General features: G+C 43.5%; 1 protein-coding gene across 2 annotated transcripts; it reads right to left on the bottom strand.

The window, feature by feature from the left end:
- Positions 1-5,224: 5,224 nt before the first annotated feature.
- Elp5 (Elongator complex protein 5) lies at positions 5,225-24,278 on the bottom strand. Of its 2 annotated transcripts, XM_050191376.3 has the most exons (8): positions 24,066-24,278; positions 23,908-23,968; positions 20,581-20,661; positions 19,310-19,491; positions 15,387-15,556; positions 10,377-10,457; positions 9,837-9,934; positions 5,225-5,382 (listed from the first exon to the last, which is right to left on the bottom strand). In XM_050191376.3, exons 1-8 carry the CDS (start codon positions 24,118-24,120, stop codon positions 5,280-5,282), a joined length of 831 nt encoding a protein of 276 aa, XP_050047333.1. In that variant the 5' UTR covers positions 24,121-24,278; the 3' UTR covers positions 5,225-5,279. The 2 variants fall into 2 exon arrangements, with proteins under 2 accessions (XP_050047333.1, XP_054917279.1); XM_055061304.1 differs by lacking the exons at positions 23,908-23,968; positions 24,066-24,278 and adding an exon at positions 23,521-23,881.
- Between the last annotated feature and the right edge of the window lie 158 nt (positions 24,279-24,436).

The raw sequence follows: 24,436 nt of genomic DNA, 5'->3' as shown, positions 1-24,436 counted from the left end.
AGAGAACTTTACATGAATCTGTTTTAGACAATATTTCCAGTATGCCGTTTTATGCATTGTGTAACAAATTTTATAATCGGATGTTGTTAGTATTGGATGTGTTGTCTTTCTTTACTAATTACGATGATAGTATTTTTAATACCACAGATGATATGATGCCGTTGTTCACAAAGTTGACCTTTATGTTTGTAAATAACCCCCCTACGATAATGCCCAACTCAGGCGCTGTAGGTATTTGCAATAAATAAATAAATAAATGAATAAATAAATTGTCTGTCCGTGCTGACTGATCTGCCATACGAGCTTGCCATGGCTGCTCTGCCGAGACAGAACAGAGCACCAAGACATGTGCCCCACCTGCTGTCATAAGTTTAACCTGCAAGTTTTGAGTGTTTAAATTGTCTCTCCATAGATAGCTGAACGGGCACAGAGTTTCTTTTTTGCACAAATGCAGAGGCAGGGAATGCGCTGAAAACTTAAAAATGTGTATAGTACTCTGGGAGAAGCAAGGTCTGTGCGAGGGTGGGCCCATAGCTTATTCAGACCTTCCCTTCGTACCGCTAGATCTACATAGGAGCAATCCACAATTATGATAGAATTTCAGATGCCATACGGTGTCTCACTCAATTTTTCAAGCATGCTGCTTCATGCATTCGACATTACAAACATGGTGATTGTTGACAAGGTTTCTGGTGTTAAGGTTGTCGCCTGTCAGTGAAAACGAGTCGGTTCATTTAGAAAGAATAACAAAGCTGTCTTGTATGATTACACATTGGGATTTCACTAATATACAGTGGAATCTCGATAAACGGACATCGCTTAAATGGAACTGCCTCTTAATGGAACACCATCCTCATGGTTGGTTGGTTTTGTATTCAGGCAAGTGTATTCAGCTTTGTCTCTCAGTAAGTGGAACTCCTGATAAACGGAACCAATTTCCCTGGTCTCTTGAGATTCCATTTAAAGAGAGTACGCTGTAGTTCATTCTTCGGTTTGCACGCTGCACGAGACCTCTGCCGTCCGTACCTCGAAGCTGACTGCCTCTCCTGTTTCTCCCACTCGGCTTCTCAGCAGACCGTGGCGCCGTGGAGTGGCCCATTTATCATCTGTGATGTCAGAAAATATGAGAAGTTTGTGCTTCATTACGAGGTAGTATGGAGCTTTCTTCAGTGTTGAATTTTTGAAGTAAACATACTCAGTGAAGGATTCATCCCGCTTTTAAACATGCATTTTGCCTGGAAGTCAAGGAATTCTTGCATCGTCATTTTTTGCTTGAAACAGTCAGCAAGAGCTGGTGCCCATAATTCTCTGGTTGCGAAATGTCTTCCATAGGTTGCATACCAGTCACGTGCTGGACATTGTGGGCAGGTTATTGCGTTCACCGGTGTCAGGGACAGTGAGTGAGAAATGTGATACATTTGACTTCCGTTATCCAAGTTTGGACTTCCGAATGTACTGAGCTGTTGTAAAATAGAATGGCAGCTGATGTATTGTTGGTCGAATGAACTTATATAGCTTGCGTTTGGGATACACAATCTGACAACCTTGATTGGGGTTCGACCATTAATGTATTGACAGCAATCGGGTGATGTCAGGTTCTGTCACAGAGTGTTGCGGACTCCAGATTATCCAATAAAGATTTCACAAGACGTAGCATGCTCGGGTGAGTTTGATTGGGACGCATAGTTCGGCGTCTTGACGAATGTTGAGATGATGTTCCACTGGTTGTGTCTTACCCCCTCGAGATGAGAAGTCGTCCTTCACTCTTGAGTGTTTCTATTTCGGCTTGCAGCTTTTCATTGACAACATTAAGACTGGATGCTTGCCAGCTGTTGGTTGCATCATTTGATTCTCTTCAGTGTCGTGAGCTTGTTCCCATTCGTTGTCCTTGACGAGTTTAGTCATGAGCTCCTCTTCGGTGCCTGTGTGACAGAGAAGACAAGTCTTGAGTTCATAAGCAAGTTCTTCTTGAGCATGCTCAGGGCTTTTCTCTCGTCGGAGAACAACAGGTCACTGGTTGTGGTCGTTGATCCAGCTTGAACGGGGTCTTCCGCAGCTTGGCACTCCATGCTTATAGTAGCCTAAGATATAGTTGAAGTTTAGTTAATGAGAATTTAACCGATTTCATCCTGTCGGCTGCGTCATGTTGGAGAAAATGAGTTGGTTCGTTTAGAAGGAACAGCGAAACTGTATTGAATGATTACGCACTGGGATTTCACTTATATAGTTCGTTCTTCAGGCTGCTCACTGGATGAGACCTCTGCTGTCCGTGCCTTGGAGCCGACTACCTCTCCTCTTCCTCCCGCTCGGCTCCTCCTTGGCAGACCGTGGTGCCGACGAAGCGCATGATATTTGCAGATAGTCTTTTGGAGATGTTTCTTGGAGGCACATACCACAAACATGGTAAATGGTGCGGGTAGACAGCGGCCCCATCATATTTTACATGGAGCTCCTGTGCTCTATACAGACATGCCTGTACCCTCACGAACACAATGTAGCGATTCTTTTCCTTCAGCTCTTGTCATAATGGTTAGCGCTGTCTGTCTGTAAGAGCTTGTATAAAATAACAATGTGATTGTATAACACCACTTGACATGCAAATCCAAAGACTGATAAAATTGCCCTCAGTACTACTGAAAGCCTACCGAATTCTGTAAAAAGTCTGCAAAATTCCTGCAAAGCACAACACCACACACAAAAAGGACAGCACTGCTGTTAACTTCCCTTTTGTGTTTGTGTCAGTACAGCAGGTTTTTTGAAGATGTACTAACTAGATAAATCTTCTGCCTTCCTGAATGTCATAGGTGTGTTAGCCAGTGGTGGAAATGCCCTTCAGTGTTTTGCAGCAGCCTTCGGAGAAGGCAAGAGCTACTTTTGGAGCCCTCGCTCCTCCTGTGTTTGGATAATGTGCAATGTCTCCACGAACACACCCACAGAGAAAAACAAAATTTAGTCCTTTCTTTAGCTTACATAACCATTTCCTTATAAGAACTAGGAACAAAAGTGATTCACCGCAACATGCAACGTTGGCGAGCCTACACAAAAAAGACATACTACCGGCTGCGCTGCAGGAAAATGCGCAAGTTAACTAACATTAAAGCGACACTACAAAGACACTAAATCAGTTTAGTCTGATAAAATATTCTTTCAAAACTCTGTTTTATTCAATTTCCTGGTTATAAGTAGATTGCATTAGAAAAGAAAATGTTCACAGCTCCACTTATTCAATATTGTGCTGAAAGCCCAGGCTGATATGCCAATGTGACCTCACAGATATTGAAGTACTTTTTTGGCATTAGGGCCATTGCCGTGCATTAAAGTTCTTGAAATTTGCTAAGTTCAGTCTTCAGCTCTTCGAGGGTTGCGCTGTCCATAAAAGGAGTAAGAAGAGCGGGGTGGGGACGTGCGGGGAGAAAGAGGCTCCGAGCGTACGGAACAAATGGATTGCAGGCCGACGTTGGACAGCTCTTGACAGACGACGGCCTGGACCAAGGAGATTGTCACCGGAGAATGATCAGGTAACGGGAATGAAGGGGCCGCCGATTGTGCCACTTCGACCTCACGACGAATGATGCGGATCATGTTGTCACATCGCGACGGCTGGTGGACGAGGTCGTCACAGGATGACGTAGCAGCTGTGTTGGGAAGTCACGTGATGTGCTGGGATACCCAGCGGCTTTTATCATGCTCAAGACGGCGGCACTCCTTGAGGATGGTATCGATGCTGGTGACGTTCGTAAACACCAGTAAATTGAACGCGTCGTCAGCAATGCCTTTGAGGACGTGGTTAACCTTATCGTCCTCAGACATGTTCGGGTCAGCCTTGGCACAAAGGGCCAAGACGTCGAGAATATGCAACACGTAGGACTCGGTCGACGTCTGCACACGTGTGGCAAGGGCTTTCTTGGCATTGACTTGTCGACCAAACGGATTGCCAAAAAGGTCGTGGAGCTTGTCTTTGAAGAGATCCCTGCTCGAGATCTCCTCTTCGCGAGTCTGGAACCACGCCAGTGGAGCTCCGTCGAGGTAGAAAAGAATGTTGGCAAGCATAATAGTCGGGCACCACCTGTGACTGGTGCTGACACGTTCGTATAAGCGGAGCCAGTCGTCAACACCAGGACTGCCGACTACGTTGAAAACACCAGGATACCGAGGTGGGGAAACGGCGACGTAGGTCGGGGCTGCAGGCGGAGATGCTTGCGTAGATGAAGTGCCGCCTGCAGGAGCCGAAGTTGCGTTGTTGCCATTGCGAAGCTCCACAACGGGTACGGGGCACGTCCACCTCCACCAAATTAATATTGCGTGTAGCTGAAGCCGAATCCTATTTACAATTTATTTACAGGGAAGCTAACGGAGGCCAAAATGGCGACGCTAAATCAAGCCGGCACACACATCGTCTTCGTCCTCCTCAGCGCAGCCACACTGTGGCGGCTGTTCCGTAGCAATATTGTGACAAGGAAGGCGAGGGGAGGAATATGTATTTACAGTAGCTATGCATAATAGGCGACATGGTGAAATCCACACACAAGCTGAGGCACGCCTTCATCGTCTTCCTTTTGCTGCATCCTCGTGCGCGCGCTTGGATAACTGTCCCGTGACAATCTTATGTAGTCCAACTTTACCAGTAAACAGTTAACTAGACTGAAGCACTCACCGTCCAAATCCATGATGTCATGACAGCAAGCCGTTGCAGGAACTCCAAGGTGGTGTTGCCACCCGGCTTTCATCCTTGCGTCTTTTCTGGCTTACCACGCCTCTTTTCATGGTATGAGTGGCTTTTCTGATATAGAAATGGGCAATTTGATATTGCAGCTCAAATTAGTATTATTATTCTCTTTACTGTCCCTTTAAGGCAGGACCGCTTCGCAAGCTTGATATTCCACACATTCTGATTTTGTTTCATGAATCGTAGTGAGCAGCGCAAGTGCATAATGCTTTTTATTTTGCCGCTGATATGCACTCACAGGAGGAAGTGTAAGGGCTACGCTGCTTGCTCATTGGTGTTCTTTACCACAAGCTTTACCAAAAACAGTTGATGAAAAGCATGAACCGTGGTCCGGTACCGAATCCCTGTGAGCATACATTAAGCCTGACGCTAAATTCAAGGACGCCATTTTTTAAAAAACAGTGCAAACAGTTTTATAGAGCAACAAGTTCCAATCAATGCAGATTGGTGCAGCATTCCCATCACTGGCTATGAAAGAAATGATCGCAACACAACATAGCAGGTATAAAATCAGCGTTATCTATTTACATAAATACGAAACAATGTATGGCAATCAGAAGTTCAAGTCATCATCCGGATCATCTTCTTCGTCAAAGTCATCTTCCCTTTCCATGACATAAGTGATCTCCCCTTTTCCAGTGCTGGAAGATGGTTTCCTGCAAATGTCAAACACCAAATAAACTTGATGGCATAAATTCATATAAAAGCGCTTCAAATATTAGAACCCAATGTTGCACTCAAACAAACTGAAAATCATCTGATATCGTTTCCCGTGTTTAACAGAACACAGAGGGTTCAATGCTAGCCTGTACATAAACTGAGGCTGTAGCTTGTAACAACTAAGCAGGTGTGATGAATCGGTGCAAATATGCCAGATTACTTTTCTTCAGAGGATTGCCAATGCCAGAATGCAGCTTGCCCTATATTTGGAACCATGCCCTGCCTGCCAACCTGTGAACTTGAAAATTCATAAAAATCCAGGCACAGCAATGTGGGAGGCGGAGAATAGCATGCATTTTTAAAAAGCTTACCCTGAGTGCACACCTTTTGTGGGACACATGCACACTTTATTAAAAATGGTTTACCTTTATACACAGCACACAAATAGCAGCAAGCCTGCAAAAGCACAAACTAACAACCTTGTTTTTAGATCATGGGGACTTTTTCACGACTTTGCCATTTTCAATTTGGCATGCTTCAGAAACTTGTTTTAAAGGGCACCTGAAACACTTTTTATCGAAGTGGAGAAAGGCATTTGAAGTGAAAATAGGCTATTCAGAAATACTTTGCAGCAGAAAGTACTTCAATGCTTCAGCAGCAGTGGAGTTATTGGCAATCAAACATGGCCTCCGCTGTGCTCCCATTCCTTCTCCAGTGCCTTGCACTCTGAAGGCTACGGCGCAGCAGGGCGTGCCCACAACGCTCCGCCTCGTAAATGTCACCGTGGCGCACAGTTGAAATTTTATTTTGGATGTCAACGTAAATGCCACAACTTTCGCCTTTGGTGCCTACGACGCGCTAAATGTAAGCCAAACGTGGTTGTCCTTAGCGAGCCGCAGTAGGCTTAGCCAGTGGACCCTTGATGGCACTACGCGGCGGCCACGGTATCTGTGCCATGTAGCCAACTGCAGTTTGATGTCAGCCATTGGCAAATAGCAGCCATCTAAGGGAATGATGAAATAAAGCGTCCGATGATGAAATAAAGTGTCCAGAAGAGAGTGAGTACTGGGTTTTCTGTTGAAAAGAGCGTTTGAGAGAAAGGGGACTTCACGATCTGCTTGTGAGCTCCATGCACCACGTAAGGCAGCAAAACTTGGCTGAGATGTTCACAACAGCCTATGCTACCTGTGGCCTATGTTATTTCACCAAGCATGAGGAGTGGTTCAGGGCCCCTTTAATAAATACGTTTGAAGGAAATGTCTCTCAGGCATGTGGCATCTTGTGCTGCCACAAAAGGGCGGTGCCGATATGCGTTACCATAATTTCTGTAATGTAGTCCCATTCCATCTATCAACACATTTAAATGTTTTCCAAAACAGAATTCATTTTTCGTAAATCTTGATGCAAGATTTATAAAATTGCAGAACGAGCACAAATTTGAAAACTTTATGAAACATTTAAAAGTTGGCAGCTTTGCCATGCTTCGCACTGAATATAATGCTTTACAATTTCACATTTCAAAATGCCCCAACTATAGCCGGTAGGAAATAAAAATCCAGGTCAGGCTCTTTCCAAAAAACATGTGCCTTCCTGCTTTTCATACCCCAAAAAGACATAATGAGCATGTTATGATCACGCACAAACAGTAAAAAATAGCGGGAATGGAGACTAAGGCATCTCACAACATAGACGGGTACTACAAACGGGATTAGGAGAGGAATTTGCATGAGGAAGTACTACTTCCTCATCCACAACCTCTCCCTCAAGTATGTGATTGCGCTTCAGCACCGAGGAGATGTACTATGAAAAATGTATTATTATTGATCCTTCACAATGGAAGTCACTTGCACATGGTGAACAAGATGTTCCTCCAGCATGCAGAAGTTTCACTACAGTAAAACCTCGTTAAACCGTACCCGCTTAAACAGTAGTTTCGGTTTAAAAGTAGTAAAGTCAATTCCCCGACTCAGCGGCCATTGAACATAATGTATTTAGTATCCGCATAAACCGTACCAGCTTATTGCGTACGCATCGGTTAAAACGTAGCGTTTCCACTTTTCGTCGCGCAAACACGGCGGTGCGTCGTCTCCACCGGGCGGTCCGGCGGAACAAGAAGCCTCAGAGATCGGTACAACGGCCTCCAAGCGCCCTGTGCGTTTGCACGTGAAGCCGCATCAACATCAACATCATTTCGACGCCGTGCCAGAGAGCGTTATGGCGTCGTGCAAGCGAGGACTCGCGTCATGCCGAAGCTCGGATAAAAAATACGCCGGGTGCTCAGCATAGAAGAAAAATTAGACATCGTCCGTGCTATCGAACGTGACATGAAGAAGTCGGCGCTGGCCCGCGACATGGATCTGCTGTTGACTACAGTGTGTGGCATTTGGAATGCTAAGTTGCTCGGCAGCGCTGCTGCGACCGCGAAGAGATGTCGGCTACGAGGTTCGACTTTTCGCCATCGTTGCCTCTGTTGTTGCCGAAGTGTCGACTAGCGACAGTGATGAGGACGACACGGAAAGCGACAGCACGGGCGGTTCAGGCCCGACAGTGGCAGAAGCTGCGCGTTACGTCAGCCTCGTGAATGCAATCGTCGCAACGAGAACAGGGGCGCGATAACGTAACTATTCTAAACGAAAAGTTTTCCGAACTCCGGCACCCGGCAATGAAAAAGGCGCCCCGGAACTTATGCAGCACTAGTGCGCGCGTGCACGGAGAATACGTAACGCCAACGAGGAATCTGCCGTGCGAGTGTTTGCCGAGAGGAGGGGGGCTGGCTGAGAAGCTGGCACGCAGCTTGAGTAAGTTTGAGGCTGCTGTCGTCGTGCTAGGCCGCCGCGGCATCAAACGAAAATAACACTTATGTCGCGCGAAGTGAATAAATACTGCATGTTTTTTCCCCTTTCATCGCACTCTCTCCGAGTTACGTTTTCTACAGGTAAGTGGGCGATCTCATGCTATTTCGGTTAAACAGTACTACCGTTTAGTACGTACTTTTTCCGAGCTCCGGCCGACTACGGTTTAACGAGGTTTCACTGTACTAGGGGTGTCAAATATTTGAAAATTTTGAATATTATAGACTATTGTATTTTTAATAATCGTATTTGATTTGAGAACTGGATATTCGAAAATTTTCAATTATTCGGTTGAATACACATATCCTAAACAAATCGAATATATTGCTGGTTGTGTGGGCGCAAACATGGCTCTTGGCGTTTGTTTCTATGTAATCTAGGAATATGTGCCTGATATTGTGCTTAATTTTGTGATAATTTCATGTTGCTGGTGAAATTTTCCTCATAATATGCGTTTACTGGACGTCTAAGTTATGCGGGAAAGCCAGCCTCTAAATAGCAAGAGGCATGCCGACAGCGAGGGTGCACTCATGCAGCGTCACCCTCAATCCTGAGCTTATTGCTTGGCTGCAAATGCGATCAGTGACGGCTGGCACAGGGTCAAATGCCCCCGAGTTTACAGGCACTTGATGCTGTATAGTAAGGCACAGGTTGGCGAGAACAGACAGCTAGTGGGAATTACTCAATTTTCCAAGCTAACATGAGCCAAATGCATAATATTATGTAGTATAATGGCTGAATAGTCTTATTTAGTACCATTGACATTGTAATTACAATGTTCAAACATGTTACAATAACTGAACTTGCTAATTAATGCATGCACATATTATTATTCAATATTCTATTTAATATTCAAAGTTAAGTATTCATAATCAACTTGTATACAAAAATTTTTATTTTTGCACACCCCTAGCTAAGTGTGATCCACTTAGGTGCAAGAAGTATGTGGTAGAGTTTCTACAACATTGAAAATACCGTATGTGCCAGTACCTTTTTATAGGTAAATGCATCTGAAACATTTAGAGTTGAATAAGTATGCGAGTTCTTTGCACCGAGCATCGAATGTTGGATACAGTGGAAACATGAATAATGTATGATTACTGTGTCTCGTGTGGTGCAAAAGAATGCTGCATTGTAATTCACAAATTTTCAGACAAAAGAAGAAAAAGGCAGAGGAAGAAAAGATAATATGCACAGTTGCATTGCTCCACTTCCAATGTCGTAGTTCTTCTGGGAGGGTGCACTAAATAATGTGTCTTTCACAAAACACACAACACTCCAATGTGCTTCAATGTGTAATTTACTGCAAAGGTTATACTTAAACGACATGCTTTAAAGTTCGCCAACACATCGCTCAGGCGTTTCCATGCGATTTGTACTCGGTTGTCCTGAGCACCTCCATGAAATCATCATATGAAAATGTCCCTGTCTACCTTTCAATTGTGCACAGTGATTTCAAAGTCAAGAAAAACTTCATATGAAGCTATTTCACGCTAAATGTGCTTAAAGTTTTCCATGCTGCCATCTACCTATCAATCGCCTATCATCACCACATGACAATATCACATAAACAGATCCCAAAATGTTGCAATGCCTACTTGATATATGGCAGCACCAGGTTATCCTTGGCTGCTTTCTCTTCTTCACTGAGTCGAAGGTTGAAGGTAAGGTTGGCCGTAGGATCAGGCTGCTGCACCTTAAGGAAGAACAGGTAATGTAAAGTTGCTATTTTGTCTGGGCGGTTGAAGCAGGTTGAAAATTGCCGTTTTTGGAGGGAGATAACATGTCTTCGACGCATTCACTTGACCCTAGCATAACCAAGACATGCGCTGCAGCCACTGGGGTCAGGTGTGTGCTTGCTGACCAGCCAAGTTTGAATTACCCGCCAAGGGCCAATATCATAATAAAATAAAGAAAGTTTTGGCTCCTAGAAATGTGCGGGCACCAGATGGGACCTATGGTCAAAATTGAATTACAACTGAAAAATCTGACTAACCACAGTTGAGTTAATGGAAGTCTACTGTATAAATGAACACAATTCGACAGCTAATTTTCACCATCACAACTGTTCAGAAACATGTTATAATTACATCAGCACTGTGCATGGAAAATGGATGTTGCTGAACACACACACTTACAAAAGGTTTTGCATCCTGTTTTTGAGCTACTTTCTTGATGTCAGTGATGGACAGGTCTGGCTTGAGAACAAACTCTTCATCCTGAAAAAAAAAAAAATAGTAAGCGACAATAACAATGCAATAATTAATAGCTCAACTAGGCAGAATAGTATTTCACGTGCAAGTATTTCACGAACTAGAGACAGCTTTTCATACATAGCCAAATCAACAGGCGAAACTGCAGAAAATTGTCTAAAAAAAAAAGCACTGCACTGAATGCTGCCTTCTGTTTGCAATGCAGTAAGTGGGAAATAAAAAGACTACAAACAACCACTCATGTTCAGCTGGTCCCTTGCATGACCCAGTGGTCATGACCCATAGTCTTGCTGCCGTGAGGTAGCATACAAGAGTGTATTGGCCAGTTGCCTGCTCCTAAATTTACATACTATGTGATGCATACAGTTCCAGCCTGTCGCCATGGCTGTAAGTGGCACTGGCTAACACTCCCAGGGCTATACTCAGTGCAACACAAGAAAATACCCAGGAAAGTGGACAGGAGGATAGGCGCTGCCGTAGCTCGATTGGTAGAGTATTGCAAACTGTCAGGAGTGAGAAGTGAGATGGGAAGAAAGTTCGTGTCAGATGAAAAGGAGAGAGCAAACGAGCCAAGTGATAGAGAAAAAAAGAAACAGGCAAGAAATGAGGAAAAAGAACTGCCAGGTAGCACGTGGAAGAAAAAGGCCAGGAAAGAAGCCATTTTGGTGGATGGGCAGATGGGCGCATGCATCGACAAATGAATGGCCGGGGTGCAGCGTTCTTACAAAAGCCAAGGAGTGCCACAATGGGTCCCGCCACAGCACCATGGTAACCAGAGACGTTTCCTTCGAGAGCTAGGCTCGGCGAGCTGCTGATCTCCTTCATAACTAGCACTAGTCCTGAGATAACCGAAAGCTGTTGACACGTCAGCGCTTGAAGCGCTGACAGTGGATGTGCTGCTACTGGCCAAAGCCAGTGCCGTTCCAGACTGCTGGGCAGAGCTGTTCCAGTGCAATGTGAACACCAGCAGGCACAGTTGCTAATCTGCTGAAGCCCTACAAGTACTGAGCAATGTTGTCTTCGACACGTCAGCAGGTGCGATCTGGGTCACAAACATACTGCCGTCGAAAGAGGGATAAGGTTATCAACACCCCCGGATGATGATGCTCCTGACTGGTTCGTCGGTACTGTAATGATGTTCTCTGCTTCATAGAGGACCCAGATGCGAGTATTTAAGCATGCCTTGAGTAACCACAATATTGTGTGGAATATGTTTGTACACTACAACCCCACCTGTGAGTTTCCAATGCCGCTGCTGACGTCTGCGGAAGAAACACGGGTAGATGACCAACGAAAATTTTGAAAAACAGGTGTTGGTGAAGGTAAGTGGACGCACTGAAACAGCCACGGCCAACTTGTTCAGTGCTGTATTTGTGCAATGTTAATGAAAGGTGGGAGGAAAGTAACATAGAAGTAATCGATTACTTCTTTAGTAATTCAGTACATTTCGTGGGGCAGTAATGCGTCCATGTGATCAATTCTAATTTTGAATGAAGTAATTGTAATTAGTTACCTTTTTATTTTGTAACGAGCACAAGCCTGGTTGGGGTGTAAGAGCGATTGATGAACTTTAGCATGAAAGAGGGATCAGTTAATACATGAGTATTTCTATCGTTTACTTTTATGTACTTTGATGCTGGTTTGTGTGTGTTTTGTTGCTTTTAACATCTCAATGAAGTGTTTGTTTGTGTAACATGTTGCTGTTGAGCATTCATTCTGTTGACTCGAATAAACCTACCAGGCAGGTATATCTGTGACACACGCATGATGTGTAAGACCTGGGTACAGCTACCACCAGCAGCAAGTTGTCTTTTCGTCCACTTTCCTTTTCCTTATAATTTGTACATTTCAATCGTTGTTTCAAAAGTTGGTTTCACTGCACTCGCTTCTTTCAACGTTGCATGGCAGGTGAAAAGACAGAGCAGCACGCTTTTGTAAGGGCAACTAGCTTTCCAAAATGACATCATTGTTTTGTAGAGGCTCTGACTGACGAGAACTCCCGAACTGAACGTCACAGAAAGGATGCAAATCCTCGGCTACTGACGTCCCGACTTGTCACTCACCACTTCTCTAAGCATACATTCTGACATACTGCTAAAAGTCAAAGGCCAATAAGGAGGCACTGTGTGTAATCAAAGCAATCCTCGATCAGGTAATTGGAACAGAAGCGCTTGAAGGAAACCAGGATGGGTGCAAAGAGTACTGCATGGCACAGTGCACCTTGAAGTGTCCTAGACGGAGGCCAACCTTTAGAAAGGTAGAAAGCCACTTTATACGAGCGATCATCAGAGGGAAAGTATCACCCCAGTTTAGAGCAAAAAACACACCTTTTAAGCTTTCCTTAGAATTTTGAAGTTTGTCAAAGTTTTTACAGTCAAACGTCGACATAACGAACTTTGATTGAACAAAATTTGCAATGTAATGAACTATTTTAATTTCCCAATCTTAGTTGCATTAAAACCATGTATTTATTTTTTGCAATTTAACAAAGTAACTTTGTGACACAGTTTTAATTTAAAGAAGTTTTCGGCCATTTTAATCATGTACTTGGAGCCTGTATGGCCAGTAAATCTACCAAAAAACTATGCTGGCTGAGGCAAAAGTTAATTCAAGCATCCTTCTGCATGAAAAGTTTGAGTGGAAAAACTGCTGTCAAAGCATGCACCAGGAAACACCACTGTGCCATTTGTCGCGTTGGTATATAAGTCAGAAAAACACACGAGAGCTGACGATTCCTTCTGAGCAAAAGGGATGGGGAGGGAGTGAATGCGTGGTAACATGATCAAGCACGTGCTAGGTCAAGCGGGGGCAGGAATGCGCCTATCTGCCTTTCTCTCCTCATGCACATCCGTGCGCAGGCCATGCGCTGTATCGATCTTGAAGGTAATCTCTCCGCGGCAAGCCAAAATGGATGGTGCCTTCAGACGCATTTTGTTATTTCTGCGCGTCTAGTGTTGGCGGTCGTGTAATCTCAAGTCTCTGAGACATGGTACGAACTGCTCACTGACATTGTGACTGCGAGTTTGAGGTCATCGAGCGAGATCTGTTAATGTTTGCGTGAGCACACATGACATTGATAAATCTATGAACCTTACTTTGTGTAGTCTCTTTGCTATAGCCCTCGATGCTCCACATTTCTGGTGAAACTGACTATTTTTTTTGGCTCAGGACCAATATCAGTATCTTTTTACACTCTTTTGTAGGCACCGGCTGCGGGCACTAAACGTGGTCAGATATGGCATCCAATATTTATGGCGACGTGCGATGCAACACACACAAATCTCGGACGCCGTGAGCCGTGTCGATGCAATGCCCGTGGTACAATCTGCACAGCATGCGCTGGCGCTCATAACTGCACTACAGTAAGACCTCGTTCAACCGTACCCGCTTAAACAACAGTTTCATTTTAAATGTAGTAAAGTCAAATGCCCAACTCAGTGGCCATTGAACATAACATGCTTTGTGTCCGCATAAACTCTACCAGCTTTTTGCATACGTATCAGTTAAAACATAGTGTTTCCGCTTTTTCTCAAGCAATCGCGGTGGTCTTTCGTCCCCATCAGGCGGCCTGGCAGAACTGCAAGCCTCAGAGATCAAAACAACGGCCTCCAAGTGCGCTGTGAGTTTGCCCGTGGAGCCATATCAACATCAACACGATTTCGGCACCATGCCACAAAGTGTTGTGGCGTCGTGCAAGCTAGGACTGACGTCATGCCGAAGCTTGGACAGAAAACACCGGGTGCTCAGCATAGAAGAAAAATGGGACATCGTTTGTGCTACTGAATGTGACACAAAGAAGTAGGTGCTGGCATGTGACAGGGATCTACTGTTGACTACGGTGTGTGGCATTTAATATGTGAAGAAGCTGCTCGGCAGCGCTGCTGCGACCGCGACAAGATGTCGGCTACGAGGTTAAACTTTTTGCCATCGTTATCTCTTGTTGCCAAAGTGTCACCTAACAAGAGTGATGAGGACGACAGGGAAGGCAACAGCACGGGAGATTCAGGCCTGCCAGTGACGTCAGCCTCATGAATACAATCGTCGCTACAAGAACAGCACCTCGTAATGAAAAATGCACCCCGCGACTTCTGCAGTGCTACCACTCCCATGCACAGAGAATTTGCAACGCCAACGAGGAATCTGCCATGCGAGTTTGCCGAGAAGAGGGGGCTGGCTGAAAAGCTGGCTTGCAGCTTCAGTAAGTTTGAGGCCGCTGTCGTCGCTGCTAGGCTGCCACGGCATCAAACGAAAATAACACTTTTGTAGCGCAAAGTGCATAGATACTGAATGTTTTTGCCCTTTCATCGCACTTTGTCTGAGTTTTGTTTTTGACACTTAAGTGGGCGATCTCACGCTATTTCGGTTAAGCAGTACCACTTTTCAGTGTGTACTTTTTCCGAGCTCCGGCCAACTACGATTTAACGGGGTTTCACAGTATTATGGACTGACCTTCCTGCCATTTGTTAATAAGTGCTTACTAAAAGAATATTATCCACCCGGAATGCTCTACCATTTGTGAAGTTGTTTTTAATGCAGACGCTTTAAAACCTAAAATTAATGAAATTCGCGATTTAACAAAGTTTCTCGCTGCAAGTACAACTTTGTTCAACCTTGATATAACAAAGTTGTACTTGCAGCAAAAAACTTCGTTATATTGAGGTTCAACTATATTAGTGCTGCAGTCAAGCAAACTTTCAGTTGTTTCCTTTTAGTGCCTTCTTACAGAATAGAAAAAAAACCTCGGATATTATATTTTTTGGCTCTTTCTTTGTTAGGTGTTTGTTTGAACGAACAAATACAATTGGTATATTTGGGCCATTTTTTGCAGAGAGTGCTTGGTAGCGAAAGGGTTAGAAGAGTAAGCCTCAAGTAGTAATACTTTCAGTTATGTCACATTTGCACGGGTAGAGCAGTGGCGCACACGAGCACACTTACATCCCTCACGACACGTCCACTGGGCTTTTTGTGAACAATCTTGCATCCAAGTGTGCCTACACTGTCATGTGCATACGGCGTCAAGGTGGTGGCGGCAAGGTGGCACAACTTGTCGACCTCGTGTTCCTCGTGCACGTCAGTGTGGAGAAGAGCCACAATCATCTGCAAAGCTGGCGAGACAGTCACTGCATGAGAAGCAATCAAAGTAGACACGACATCAAATTTTCAAGATGATATTTCTTTGCAGAAGCGCACGCATTTAGGCTGGCTGATTCGTGACTCGAGCAGAAAATAGCACAGAAGAACGGGACATAGGGAAGGGACAGACGACTAGCAGTTGAATGCTCATTTGTTCTAGCAGCACTATTAGGTACGTATGCTTCTGTTTCATTTTTCCTGTTGTTTCTTGTTGAATGGTACACTACATATGTTGCTTGAAAGAATAAACATTTGGCTGTCTGTCCTTTCCTTACATTGTGTTCTTTTGTCATTTCTTCTCAAGATATTTCTTCCTTTGGGAGTAACATGCATATCATTGGGCATCACATTACTGGGCATCATACATACAATGATGGCATGAATGATTTAAAGACACCCTCCTACAAAACAGTATAAGCAGCGCTATGGTGTCAATCGAAACAAAGTGGTGGAGTCCGAATCGCCACAGTCATAAGCGGAAATTCTATGCGAATGACACGAACTCCGGAACGTTTCCTGCCTATTTGTGCCTTGATTATTGCATTTACCACCTTGTATATGGCAAGTTACACTCAGAGAGTGCCTATTCCCCAAGTTTCTGCATTAGAACTTCAACTAGTATGTGAGTGAACAAATCCTGGTTTACCAGCAGTTCTTTTAGTAAGTGCATTTGCGCTTGCTGGAAAAAAAAAAGAACGATTGCTAGTTTGTAATATCCTCCACTCATTTGGCACAGTTTTGTGTGCTTGCTGGCAATCAATGTTATTAAAAAAAATAAAGATGGCAAGCTAACCTATAGTCATGTACAGTATTCACAAGTGCTCTCACATGGAGCAACATTGAGATGGCTTTAACTGGAATATTAATTTTGACCAGTTGGATATGAGAACAGCAATGCAAAACCAATTTCCATCATTGCCTAGCACAAGGCTGCATTACAATCTGAAAAAGTTGGCTTGTCATCGTTTCGCCTGAGCATAATCAACTAAATCCCCCCATCTAGGAGAAAATCTATGAATGTGGAGTGTACAAAGCCCATTTTAATTTAAAGTGAGGCAAGTTTTAAAGCACATTCCGTAAAATATATTGTTTGCCTTCAGCAGCTTTTGCACAAGCTGCACCAGTTATTTCAGGTAGTCTCGTGAGGCCTATCTGTTGACTGGGCCAAATTGTTTTGGGCACCCTGGCCCACTCCCTCTTCCTCGCAGTCATCTCTCAATTATCCGTGGGCTAGCTTAGCCAGCTACAGTAAATCTAAGCTCGCCAGCATTCCTTGTTTTTCACATTCACTGCGATACAGCTGTGGCAGCCGGGAGCCAAACCCCTGACAAACATGTTTGGTAACTGACGCCACGGCTACCGAGCTTTCGCGACTGGTACGTGTAATCCGATAGCTTGTCTGTTGAATGGAAGCAAAGTAGCCAAATAATTTTTCTTTAGGGGCGTGGTGGGCACACGGTCGACAGCACCACTTTACTAGATGAGGCTGACTTGACTCTGAGCTGAGCAAGCAATTTTCATGCTGCTGCTGTGACAAAACATAGGTCTAGTGACACCCATATTTGATTTGAGCGAGCCTAACCCTCATATTCTAGTATGTCCTAGAATTAATTCCCAGACTAGTTGGCACTTTATTATGGAAAAGTGAGCTTGTGCGACAAGAATAGACAGCACACGAACGCACATGGGTGTTAGAGGTGCTGCGCTCGACACTGTGCCTCAACTTAAGGAAGTAGAGGGCAGTGCCCAACCTTGAGTGAAGCAGTCACTGCAGTTTCATGACACGTCACACTTTGCGGCGACACCTGAGTGAAGAGTTTGCCACCCGGTGGTTTAGGCATCTTGTTGAATGCATAGTGGTGAAGGCAATGATGTCCCTCAACCAACTCTGCATTACAGGAATCACCCAGAAACATTATTAAAGTGCAGTGCGTTCATCAGAGGAAAGGTGGTGTTGTGGCACGACGACCTTCGAGCTGAAAAAATACGTGGAGAAGAAACCTCAAGAAAATGGTCGATCGTGTCAAACATCTCAACATGTATACATCAGCACGGAGATGTCGAGCAAATATGTTGACCTGAGAGTTTGGTCAAGTGAAGTTTAATCAAGTGTAGTACTTCTGTGTATGCTTTCATTCTTTTTTTTATATTGTCTTCTTGGCTCTTTTGGCTCTCACAGCAGCTGTTCATGAAGAAGGATAATGAGCTTGGTGCTCTCTTGTAGTTTCCAAAAAATTCAAAGAACAGCAGACCACCTCAGAGTAAACGAACTGAAGTAACTTCAGACTTTTCTCAAGAATAAAGTTGTTACCAGGACCACCCCCACCTTTTTTTCAATGAAGGACAGAGAGACAAAGGTGCCCATCTCCCTTCTCTAGCTAAAAGGTTCCTAGGACCTTCGTTTTATCCTTTTATTTCCCTCCATGATAGATGGCCCTCTTGAACGTAAGACACATTTTAAGGTCCCAAAGCAAACCAGGGGCTTGTGAGACAACATAGTGAAGTGCTCTGGATTAATTTTGACAAGCTGCGGTCCTTTAATGAGCACCCAGAGCTCAGCACATAAATGTTTCTGCACTCAACACTCATCAAAACAATGTTGCAGTGGTTAGGAATAGAACCAATACTATCAGACTTGGCAGCCACTCAGCCACCACAGCAGGTGACGTGTGCCGTCCACATGCTCACAGTCTTTGTCTCTTGCTGTGCATCCGAATTTCGGGCTACTAGCTTTTGCAAAGAGAAACACAGCAGTGAAAGGCCAACTGTAATGAAATAGTGGATCGCGTAAGAAGACAAGTTTCAGACAGCACAGATATACAGCTGATCTTATGCAATATATTTTACGTTAGAAATATGGATGGATATTATAAAAAGGTTTCAAAGGTAGATATTTTACATACCAAAACATAAAAAGCAAGCTATTATCACTTGCTGAAATGAAGGACGTTGAGGAACAGTGCGACGCAAGGTAATTACTTCCAAGACTGGTGCGGTGCCCATGGCACGCAGAAAATCTTGGAAGCCATGTTATGAAATTTGTGTCATACTCATCTGCTAATCACCAGGTGCATTTAAAGACTGTTAATAAAAAAAAATTACACAATTACCAACCCTGCAGCTTTGAAGCACTCTGCTTCTGTAGCATATACCAATCACTTATGACTAGTTAAAGGGACACTAAAGCGAAACAATAAATCAGTTTAGACTAATGAAGCATTGCTTGAGAACCCTGCAGGCAGTCATTCCAAAAAAATAGTTTGATTATTAGATGAGAAAATGAAGGTCCAAGTATCAGTGTTTGAATTTCACGCTGAAACCCCAGTGCCGGTACGTCAGCGTGACGTCAGGGATTCCAAAGTATGTTTTCGCATTTGGGCCGCGTTGGCTGAATAAAGGTTCCCGAAACTTGCCATGCTTAATATTTGGTTCCTTTAGAACACAATGTAGTCAATCTGTACTGCTATACATAATTACCAGGCACTAGAACATGCCATCAAAATTCAAAATGTCACAGCCCCCAGGTGCGGGAACTTAAGTAGGTGTTGCCACCCGTATTTCGTTCTTGTGCTTTTTCTGGCTTACCAAATGTCTTATCTTTGTATGAGGGGTGTTTTTGGTGTTGTAGAACGGTAATTTCCTGATGCAGAAGAAATCATTTTTCACTTTAGTGTCCCTTTAAGCAAAAGCGCAATTTCATTACATGGGAAAGTAACCAGACTCACATTTTATCCTTCGCAGCAGGCACAGGAGGCCCATGTAGACATCGTCAAATGGGTGATAAATGAGGGCTGTCGAAAGTGAGTCAATGACCAGTGTAAATGGTTCCTTCTCCTTGCTGAGCCTTTCGACCCACATTGAAGGACTGCATTTGTCCGGCGAGCGAAAGGTATCGTGAATGGCTATCCTGAAAATATTTGAAAAAGTTGCTTCTTAGTGCACATGTTTTTCCATTTTGTAAGCAATAAACCTTGCATGTAAAGAGTGTTCGATTTGCTTCAATAAAACAACAGCATCAATTGTCCATGCTTGCAAAGCGGCTCATTATTAAAGAAAAAGTGGCACCATGAGACAGGCTCACTGTAAAAATAGTTACAATATTTGCTTATTATGGAGATGCATTCTCAGTTATGGCTTATCTGCTTCACTATTGCCCGTACACATTTTGAGAGCATGATTGCACCACAATCTCTTAAAAGATGCTTGTGTAATAAAGATGATTTGGTTAGTCCATGTGAAGTAAAGCTGCATTCTTCAACTGCAGGTTTCTAATGAAAGCAAAGAAGTTTGTCTTCTTTTGACCAAAAAGCACAAGTAATGGTAATGAATCAGTCATAGCAATGCTTTATGCTAGTTTGTACTGAACTGCTAGCTGCAACCTATCAAGAAGGATGCATTGATTTCAGCTGATAGAGGTCTGAAAGCTTAATAAAAGACCCATATAACTAAATTATGTATAAAAAGACACAAAGCATAAGCAGCTGTTTGAGTTGGATATGGTGCTTCCTGCATCCAAACATCACCTTTCTTGCAAAAAAAAAAAAAAATCTCTATTGTAACAAACACACAGACTTTGTGAAAAAGTGTTCGCTAGTGGCTTGTGTTTTAAATGTTTTTCCTATATGTGTGTTGATTTCCAGCCCAGTTAATTTATTTTTGACACTATCTTTTCCTGGCTCTACTAAACAAGCATTTTAAGGCAAAATTCAGTGTTCTTAAATCACAGTCAGTCAACTTCAGTGAAACTGGGCAATCATTTTTGGTCAGTCATGAGTGTTGGATGCACAATTTTTTAGAGTCTATTACAGCAGTGCCAAACACTAAAGTGTTTTTGTGAACGTAACAAGATAGTTTGATACAGCACCAAGAACCTAACTAGAAAACCTATTTTTTAGGCATGTGCTCTAGTTAGATTAGATGCTGCGCACAGAGATCACGTACAAACCCATGAATTTAAAATATTGAAACTTGGAATTGAAGCAGTGCATCAACATACCTGTCAAGAGTGCTAGGTGGAAAGCACTTTCTGATCGTGCCTTCTTCTCTGTCATAGCCCAAGATGTGCACAATGTGACCTCTGAAAGAAAGACAGCAAATATATACGAGCAATTCTGGACACATTTTTTGTAAAATGCATTCGGGAATCGGACAACGAAAGATCAGAGCAAAGGAAGACCCTGGAGATTGAGACAATGTATGCGTGAAGTCAGGGTCTGTAAATTGGAATAGGTTTCCCATAAAATAGCCCTTACATTTGGCTATAAAGGAAACAGAGTGACATCAACAAGCATGCCAAGGCCTTTCTGACCATTCTTTGTTCAATCCTTGACATCTCACCGAATGCCTACAGCAGACTGTGGCACAATGAAAAATCTCAAGAGCCTACTCGCTGGGACTTCTGTCATATGCTCTACTTACCAGCTGCATGGGCTGTCCACTTAGGTGCTATTTAAAGGATGCTAATGACAAAATTCGACAATTACCAGCCCTACAGCTTTGACAAGATTGCTTCAGTAGTACGTACTACACATCTATTACCAATTTAGCTAAAGTGAAATTCCATCGCTGTTGGTCTTGAGTAGTTACTGCGTTTCAGCTTAGGGATTCCTGCTTGAGGTGTTGCTTATGGTGTTTAGTATGCCAGAGCATATGATTTGGTGCCAGTTCCCAATTAAGAAATAACATTACAAGAGACAAGAAAGAGCACCGTGGCAAAGTGCAATTGAGAATGGACTGACACAAGAATTGAAAGTAGGGATAGCTGGTGCTCGCCCATTATTGACTGCAGCGCGACAGGATGACAACAGGCAGAAACAAAGCCAACACACACAGTGCTCTTGAACACACAGAGTGCTCTGCAAGTTAACTTTATTTATGTCCATTGTATTCCTGTTGTGCTGCAATGAATAATGAGCATGCACTGTTAGGCACACTACCGATGTAGCCAGGTATGACCAATACAACTGAACAACATGTGAGCTGTGTAGCTCAACCAACAGCTATTTCTTGTAAGTTTAATAATAAACTCAGTTTTGTTTACTGGCTTACCAGATGACCTGCATGATCTAAATCCAGTACTAGCTGAGGCAATTCTAAAGTGTTGAACAGTGCTGTGTGCCATTATGTGCTGCATGGCTTCCTAAACCTGTAGTGCGTGGAACATCTAGTATAAGCTAGAAATGGCTAAGGAAAGTCAGTGTGCCTGTTATCAAAACACATTCTATCTTTACTCCAGTGTAAACAGCATTGTAGCAAGGGTTAACGGCTAGAATGACCCTTGGTAACTGCATTTGGGCCAATGGCCCCACTTTTAAAAATAACCCCTACACATTTTTTTTTATTTTTATTTTTTGCAAGTGGTACCCCATGCCTTTGGTATGGCTGGCACTAGTAGTGAAGTTCTACATTCCTTAATGAGGGCACGCATGGTGAACGGCTGTTATGAAGGTGCCAGGTTAGAAGTGTTGGTGATAGGCTGTGTATGGCAGTCCCTTTCGAGCCATCACTGCATCCACACTGTCAAAGAATGAGGGACGTGGCTAAAGAATTAGAAATCAGCAAAGTGGCCCAATACAGTGCAAGCCAGGAACTATGGCAGGAGGGAAAGTAGCAACAGAGCATATGTGGAGAGAATGCTGCTGAGGAGAGGGACAAAGCGGTTGCAAGTGACAACAAAGCTGACAAATGAAGATGGAAAAAGTTTCACATGGCGCTAGCGAGTAGTAGTAATAGTAATGAGTAGTAGAGGGGGTATTACCGTTAGCAATGAAAGCAGAATAAAGGTTATTATTATTATTTGTTTTGAACACATATACACAGTTAACAGGAAAGGGAAGGCGAGGAGCAGGCTGGCAACTGCCACCGGAAGGAGCACGATGCCTGCCTACTCTTCTGAAGGGAGGTGACAGCAACACAGAAATGGAAGATAGGAAGGAGGGGAGGAAAAAGGAAAGAGGAAAGGAAGAGCAACAGGACAAATCTAAAGACTAAAGTAGAACACTGCAACAGGACAAATCTAAAGACTAAAGTAGAACTCTGCAGCCGGAATTAAAGTCATGCCGCGTCGAACAGCCTCCACAATTATCAACCACATCCATGGCTAGTTCGCTATGCAGCTAATTGTGTTCTCCACGATGAGACGCCAAGTACAGCTGCACGTAATCACCGTTTTACCGGTAGTTGGTTCACAATATACGCTACAAGGTGTTTGAACTGGCCAACTCCCATCTTCGAAGGAAGAAGCGTTAGGGCACAGTACTGATCACACACAGTAGGGCCGGTCACTGAAGGTCACGCTTACTACAGCGAGTCTTGCATGACAATGAGTAGTACAGAGTGGAGGAGAGACAAATGAAGGCCAAGAAAGACTATGTAGGGTACCTCGTTTCACATTGTGGGGCATCAATGAAAGCAGTACCTTGAAGGTTCCGCGCTCGTAATGCACAATGAATCGACAACAATGCTTAGAGCACAAACTTCTTTCAGTTTCACCTGGCATGATATTATAGTGCAACATTTCGGTAGTTATGACCTCTCTATATTGTGCCAGAAGGCAAGTCTGACACCTAATGGTCAGTCCTTGAAAACAAGCTCTCATCTGCCATCCCCTAGTGGCTCCCGAAGAAATCCGGCGTTTTTTTTTTGTGTGTGTGTGCGTGTGTGCGTCCAGGTATTTCAGAAATGTTCTAAATTCAAACATTAGTACTTGCTGTTCAACAGTAAATTCATTTGCAATGCAGCCTGAGCTCATTTTGTATGTTACCTTTCAAGACAATGAATTTTATTTTTTTTTTGAAACGCATGGATATAAAGGATTAACGCTTGATATTTTCGCTACAAACAATGTTAGGCTATATATGAGTCGTCATATGCGCATTATGCTAAGATTAAGTAACTCACATATGAAACACTTGCCTGTTGAACACGGCATTCTTACCTTTCAGAAACATTTCCATGAAGAGCGAACAATAACTCCAGAGTTAATAACTCCAGTGAACGTGTTTCATGCATCATCTAGTTATATGTTCCATTTGCTGCGCCGCAAGTTAATTAGCATCAAAAGTATGGACAGCTGGCTAAGCTGGTATGACCTTTAAGTTTTTCAAGAATACAATTTAATAGCACTGACCTGTTACTCTGTACAAGCGTCAAAAATCAAAACAACACAGAAAGAAGAACGACGAATTGCTGCGGATGAGCAGCTGTGCATCTAGCATCACGGCAACACGCGGCGTGTGCGTTGAGAGCGTTCAATGAAACGGATGAACATTTCACGAAACAAAATCTGCTGTATACACGAGAAACCTTATCTTTTCGGACAAACCTGTTGGCACATGTATTTGTCAAAGAATCCAAGAGCAAACGAGCTCTCTGTTCCAATGTGTCTGTTCAGAAACAAAACGACAAGCCACAATTAGGTTTTACAATTTCCTCAAAATAAATGACATAATCACCACATCTTCGAGTGAATTGACATAGTACCGTTTATCAACACCAGTCCAGAAGTGCCTTGTTGGGAAAGCAAGCTTTGTAACATTACTGGAAGCGAATGATCGTAACTGCGAAAGAGAAAACGGCAATCAAAACAAAAACTAGTACATGCCAGTACACTCTAAACCATGCTCTAAACCAATGCCTTCGTCTAAACAAAACTTATGGGGAGCGCCATATTAAGACAAGGTAGTGAACTGGGATTATTAAAAGCCGCCAAAAAAAACCTTGCACAAAAAATGCTTTAAGTAAAGGTAAATAATGCTATGAATACTACTCCTGCCAATATGTTTTATAAAATAATTAGTCAGGCGTAAGAAAACTGAAGTAAGTAACAGGTAGTGTCCGAAACTCGACGTGTA

Source organism: Dermacentor andersoni, chromosome 3 (genome assembly GCF_023375885.2).
Source record: "Dermacentor andersoni chromosome 3, qqDerAnde1_hic_scaffold, whole genome shotgun sequence".
Classification (NCBI taxonomy): Eukaryota; Metazoa; Arthropoda; class Arachnida; order Ixodida; family Ixodidae; genus Dermacentor; species Dermacentor andersoni.
The sequence above is the reverse complement of the archived record's forward strand: the minus strand, read 5'-3'. Positions and strand labels throughout refer to the sequence as shown.

Excerpts from the sequence above, each read along its gene's own strand:
- Elp5 (XM_050191376.3), bottom strand. The coding sequence starts at position 24,120 with ATGTTACAAAGCTTGCTTTCCCAACAAGGCACTTCTGGACTGGTGTTG. Across the intron at positions 23,969-24,065 it reads TGGACTGGTGTTGATAAACG|ACACATTGGAACAGAGAGCT; the intron begins GTACTATGTCAA and ends GTTTCTGAACAG. Across the intron at positions 10,458-15,386 it reads GTGGACGTGTCGTGAGGGAT|GATGAAGAGTTTGTTCTCAA; the intron begins GTAAGTGTGCTC and ends TTTTTTTTTCAG.